The 6144-nt window shown below is 34.2% G+C and overlaps 1 protein-coding gene across 1 annotated transcript; it reads right to left on the reverse strand.

Annotated features, from left to right (window-relative positions):
* Positions 1-458: 458 nt before the first annotated feature.
* LOC120313584 (solute carrier family 12 member 2-like) lies at positions 459-5878 on the reverse strand. Its single transcript, XM_039355642.1, has 3 exons — positions 5290-5878; positions 5104-5171; positions 459-2987 (listed from the first exon to the last, which is right to left on the reverse strand). Exons 1-3 carry the CDS (start codon positions 5404-5406, stop codon positions 2852-2854), a joined length of 321 nt encoding a protein of 106 aa, XP_039211576.1. The 5' UTR covers positions 5407-5878; the 3' UTR covers positions 459-2851.
* Between the last annotated feature and the right edge of the window lie 266 nt (positions 5879-6144).

Consider the following 6144-nt stretch of genomic DNA (forward strand, 5'->3'; position numbering starts at 1 on the left):
GGATAGGTGGGTGACTGGGAACAATGGGACAATAATCTTTGGATGGAATTAGATGTTTCTGAACTTAAATATATAAGTTTCAAACTTAAGAATGAGTTCATTCACAGATAAACAAGAAAAAAGTATGCATTTTTCTTATCTCTGACAACCAAGACTGCTAGGCTAAGCTGATCCTGCCAAGTAATTCATATTTGGCCTGTGTGCAGACAGTTCAAAGCAAGTTGCTGTTTAGGCAGATTCTCCTGGAGAAGGAAGTGGATCAACTCTGCCGGATTTCTTATCTTATCTCTCTTGTAAGTTCTCTTATCTGGAGACAACAGAAAGAGTGCTTGAAATATTAAACCTGCAAGAGCCAAAACATGATATGGAAGGAAAATGGTCAGAACTCCACTGGAATGGGGGTGGGGGGATGCAGGGGAAACACTGTCAATAAAAATAAAATGATTTAGACCAAACTATTTAATTCACTTCCATTTATTGCAGTGATCCTTCTTCAGTACAGTATAGTAGCTGCAATACTCAACTTCGTTAAAACATTAGAAAAGTCATAACTGTAGATAACAGTTACAATACATTATCAAAATATGACATAACATTTTTGGACAGTGGATAGTACCAACCAAAGCTCAAGCTTTAAATTAAGACTGTAGTTCATTTTTAAATAAACAAAATAGCATATAAAATAATTGTGTAAAAAGGAAAGACAAACATAATGAAACAATAAATAATCAATTTCTTCAACTATTTCCTAAACACTTCCGAATTTCACAAAATAAATTTATAAAAATGATATTGCTGAGTGTCGATGGAAAACTATTTCAAGTTATTACTGATTGAAAATTTTAAAAAGCGCCCAAAAGAAATTTAAATTTATAGTAAATAGAAACTGGAATGGCTAAATTTGCTAACAAGTTAATAGTATATATTACCTAGAGAGTTTTAATAATGTTATAATCAGGATTTGGCATTTTGCATTTCTAATATTGGAAATTATCGTTGGATAAAGAACTTTTAAGTCACAGACTACATTTGGTATCCATCAATAGATCCAAATGTTAAAATAATTATTTCAGCCACCACACACTGACAGAAATGCAATTCCTTTCTTTTGCACATCACAAATAATGGCTGCCCTGGATGGGCCAAACTGCTAACTGTCCAAGTGCATTTCTTCCAGATGAGTGATGCTGTTTTCTATCCTACTCCAAGTCTGCACTTAACAAGAGAAAGGAAAGAAAATTCAATCTCACTGAGTAATTTTACATCTTCTTTCATCACAGCAACAATCAACCAATCTGGTAGTAATCAACACTCTATTTCCAATGTGATTTTTTTTAAAAAAAGTAACAATAAACTATTTTATTATAAACTTCCAATTTCCTTTGAAAAATATATCCTGACAATGAATTACTCTATCTGGCAGCCAACGTGTATTGCACTTCTGGAAAAAACAAAACAATCAGCATTAGAGCAGTAGGTTATTGAAAGTAATTACAATATGCAAGAATCCCGTTGTCCCATTAACCAGATCTCCTGAAACAATTTGTTCATAGATTTTGATTTCACTTAGCAAGAAAGTTGTGTTTTTATATGCTATGTGTTCACTTAGAAACTCTGAAATTATAGATTTTTGATCTAACATGGCGCTCTGTATTAAAGTCAAAAGTTGAAACATATTTTTAGGCAACTAACAGGTAACAGGTATAAATGTTATTACCAAGTATCGGATAAAGCCTCAAGAGTTTCTTCAGGAAGCAGTTTATAGAATAAAAAAATATAAAGCAATTGAAATATATACCCTTCCAGAAACAGAGGGCACACAAATGGGTAATTCTTGAATACACCACCTTATCAAATTAAAAATCAAGCTCAAGAGAACCAAACCTGAGTGTTTAGCAAGAGTTTTAGCAGATTTTAAATAAACTGTCCTTGGATGCCTTGGACAAAACCTGGTCCCACAGAACTACTTTTTATCGATATGGTCCCCCTAAAAGGGCACACACTGAATCAGCCCCAACACTGATGGCAACCTGTGACAAAAGCATCCTTTGATAACAGAACTGCACAATAAAATCTGTCGGGTTAATCTTCCATCATAGGAGTCCAAGGAACACGAAGGACGGGATGGAACTGGAAAACGTTAGTCGCTCCCAATTAGTACATCTTTCAGTAGTAAAAATTAAACTTTACAAAGTCCTCAATGCTAACTGCATGAATTTGACTTTTATCATAACCAAGTCATCCCACTTACCTCTTTTAGGACTAACCAGTTTCTTAAACAGACACATACACAGACCGGACACACAACTCCCCATTCCAAACAATAAGAAACATATAACAATCCAAACTAATACCTTCATGGAAGACCAGAATGCAGCATCTTTATTATTGTAAGATGGAAGAGTCTAGAAACTAGAGGAAGTTTGATCTAAAGTTTTAACCAATGGCAGACTGACTTCATAAATTTACAAAACAATATATGGATGAAATTTGGTTAACTTCAGAAGGCACCTCAAGGCTAAAATGTTTTTATAAATCTATAACCCTTTCATTGATCAAAAATAAACACTTTTATTGCTGCCTTTCAAGTAGCAAAGAAAAACCTGTTTATTCTTTACTAAGGAATCCCCATTTAGCAAGATTAACTTACAGAAGAATTAGACAAAAATGGAACTTCCACAATTTAGGAGTATAGTGACTTTCCTTATGTGCTTTTGAGTCAGGGGAATAGTGAGAAAGTTATCACTTTCTGCCTCTGTGTGAGGTTAACATTTTAATCGTACGTCCCAGACCCTTTCCTCTAGGCACTGAAGTACCATTTCTTCCCCGTTGCATTTTTGCACAAGAGAGTTTATGAATAGAAGGTAAGAACACTTTGATGATTTCCACGGACAAGGAGAATGGGTGGTAGGTCTTTTGAAAGAGCTTCTATCCAGGCCATGTACAATGCACTCGATACAGCACTTTTTCGTGCAACTGGTAAACTCCTATAAAAAACAGAGAGGAAAAAGTTTTATTCACGAATAGACAGGATTAAAATTGCATTATGTAATCTAATTTAAACTGACCTGCTATCCAAAGTATTTGAGTAGTATTGACAAACAATTCTGCTGAAAGCAGTTTTTGAATTTTTATTTGATTTATTACCTCTACTACTCACCCACCAAGTTATTTAGCAGCAAGAGCTCTATTCAAGCAAGAATTCCTCCAATGATTAATTTTACTGCAATCCACCATACTATATTCTTTCCATTATCACTCAATTCTTATGCATCGAAGCTTACCTTGACCAAGGTTATTTTAATTATTTACTGCTTACTAGCAATATTTATAGATCTCTTCAAACCGCACAAATTTTGTTTTTTAAAAGAAAGCAAGAACAGAGACAATAGCACTGGTATAAAAATGAAGATTCCCACAGGAAGTCTGTTCCATAGGAACTTCATGAGAATGGGGGATGGGGAAGGACTCACAGCAGGCATCTCTAGGATGGGCAGATTGAAGCTAGGAAAGTCTCTGATCATGTATCCTGTGCAACATTGGCTTCAAAGGAAATGAATTGGTCCCAGAAGCCTACTGCCAACCAGGGCAACAACCACATAATTGGCATTATTCTACAATGATGTCTTACCAATGAGCTAGTTATCATGTTTGCGCTAGATGCAGCCTGAGTCATCTTAGAAAGCATCTAAAGTAGTCCACTCCAGGAGTGATCAAGATTAGATCAAAACTGATACACCAATGGAAGTGGGAGAATGTCCTCCCGTCCAGTGCTTCTATTTGCTGCTTGCACAGAGCAACTCTGAAAGATGCCCAAATAACAAACCATCTTTCTGGGGAAACCCAACCATGTCAAGAATAAATATCATATAAAATATAAATATAAAAGCTGATATTTGTTAACTAATAGTGAACTGTAATCTAGGTAATCTAGGTAGAATGCAATCTAAGCTTGTTTCTTCCCACTTAGTCTCTCCAGACACTGTACAAGCTTTCAATGACATTTCAAATTCAACCTTAGTGACAATGTACAAGTATCATCGGGATAACGTTTTCAGACTTATGTTCCTATATGTCAGAGGAAATGTGTTTTACTGCTTGATTTTATTCTAACTTGGTTATTACTGTGATACTTATCATTTACTTCACAAATTGACTATTATTTGTGAAAATACCATTTTCAAATTTTCTAGTAATCAGGATCCATTTTTATGAATTGTCAAATTTCAACTTTTCTGAAAAAATAATTCCACTTTCCAATCTGAGATTGTATGTCTTTGCCTTTTTCATTTTTTAACAATATACTCAAAACTCAGGTCGCTAATCTACATTTACTTTTGAGCATACAAGTTTTTATTCACAGAAAATATTTAAAAATGAAATACTTGTTCTTGAATTATTGTAATAAGTGAATTGCCTATAGAAAAAAGCAGGATTCTGACTTGTGCAGGATCAGAATTCATTTTAAGAAATAGATTTCTGAAAACAAGAACCCAGCTACTTTTTCATGAAAAAAAAATACATTGTATTAATGTTACTAAAAATTCTAACATTAATTTTATTTAGAAAATACAAAACTGAAAGTTGCAGACTTACTAAATTCTAGGAATTAAAGACCCACCATGCATGATATATAAATTCTCTCCAATAGGTCACTAAATTGAATCAGACTTCTTGAGAATACAGCTTCTTTTTAAGTATTCTTTTTAAGCATACAGGTAGTCCTCGGTTAACAATGGCAATGGGACCAGAATTTCCATCACTAAGTGAGATGGTCATAAAACATAACTTCACATGACATTTGCTTAGTGATGGCAATCACAACAATTTTGTTGCCATAGTTAAGTGAGGATGTGAGGATCTCAACTTTCTACAGAATTATTGGGGTTTGAGGAGATCTATAAATATTGCTAGTAAGCAGTAACTTACAACTTCAAGAATCAGTAACAAGTCCATTTTTTTCACCATGTTGTAATTTTGAATAGTTATTGAATGGATGGACATTAAACAAAGATTATCTGTAGAACATTTGACTGATTTGTTATTTGTTATTTCAAATATTTTCCGGAAAGGATGCCAAGAATTACAGAAAGAAATACTTACATAACGATTAGATTAGCTGTGCTTGAATGTTCTTTCAGTAATTCATTTAATCTAATCTGACGGTAACTCTGTAAAAAAATGAAAGCATTACTGATGTCTGAAAGGCTAATAACCATTTTAAAATTAATTTGGAATAGTGATATAAAGTTCCAAATATTTGTACATATGGGAAAGAATGCTATATACCTTGGTTTTATATAGCTCAATTTCGTTATCTGTGATTCTCCAAGGTTCATCTTCCTTCATTTTGTCTGCAACATCTTGCTCTTTATCATCTTCATGAAGTCTGAATGGTTCAATCATTGCTTCGAAAGCTGCAATGCTGAAAGTTATTTGATCACAGAGTTGGAATGCATCAATACTCAGTTTTATCGATATCTGCAGTAAGACATGCAACTAGCATGTCACATATCCTAATGATATGTGCAGGCCTAATTAATTGGAATTGAACAGCTGCTTTATCTCTGCACAGAAGTGTCATGTTTCCTAGCCAAAAAAAATTCCAATAGAAGAGAATATATGGAGTTCTTGGTGCTCTCTGAGTTTGGATGTTTTGTTACCTCAACTAAGTAATATCTTCAGTGCACACCTGAGCAAACAATCAAGCTGAGAGAGCACTAAGGACTCCACAAGTTTGTTTTGCAATTTACCTCTATTTAAAGACACTAAGTCTTCCTAGTAGTGTGTAGGGGCTGTTTGTTAAATATTGTAAGGTTCGGTTTTTCATTAACTTAAACTTTAATCTTGCTTTTTTTTTTACATCTGGATAAGATTCACTAATTAATACTTTAGAGGGCAGGGGATTATTATTGGATAGTCCTTGTTTACCAACTGCCCCTTCAGCGTGTATTTGGACTTATGATAGTGCTGAAAAAATAAATTTGCAATCGGTCCTTGAAATAACAGCAGTTGCAGCATCCACATGGTCACGTGATTACAATTCAGGCACTTTGCAACCTGAATTGCAATGGTTGCAGCATCCTACAGACATGTGGTTGCCATTTGCAACCTTCAGAGTCAGCTTCCAACATCAAAACTCAG

This window comes from Crotalus tigris, unplaced genomic scaffold (assembly GCF_016545835.1).
Source record: "Crotalus tigris isolate CLP2741 ecotype Arizona unplaced genomic scaffold, ASM1654583v1 scf7180000018710.371113, whole genome shotgun sequence".
In the NCBI taxonomy this organism is placed as follows: Eukaryota; Metazoa; Chordata; class Lepidosauria; order Squamata; family Viperidae; genus Crotalus; species Crotalus tigris.

Coding starts and splice junctions, on each gene's coding strand:
- LOC120313584 (XM_039355642.1), bottom strand. CDS start 5,406: ATGATTGAACCATTCAGACTTCATGAAGATGATAAAGAGCAAGATGTT. Junction 5,172..5,289: donor TTGAGCTATATAAAACCAAG/GTATATAGCATT, acceptor ATTTTTTTACAG/AGTTACCGTCAGATTAGATT. Junction 2,988..5,103: donor ACAGCTAATCTAATCGTTAT/GTAAGTATTTCT, acceptor TGTTTTTTATAG/GAGTTTACCAGTTGCACGAA.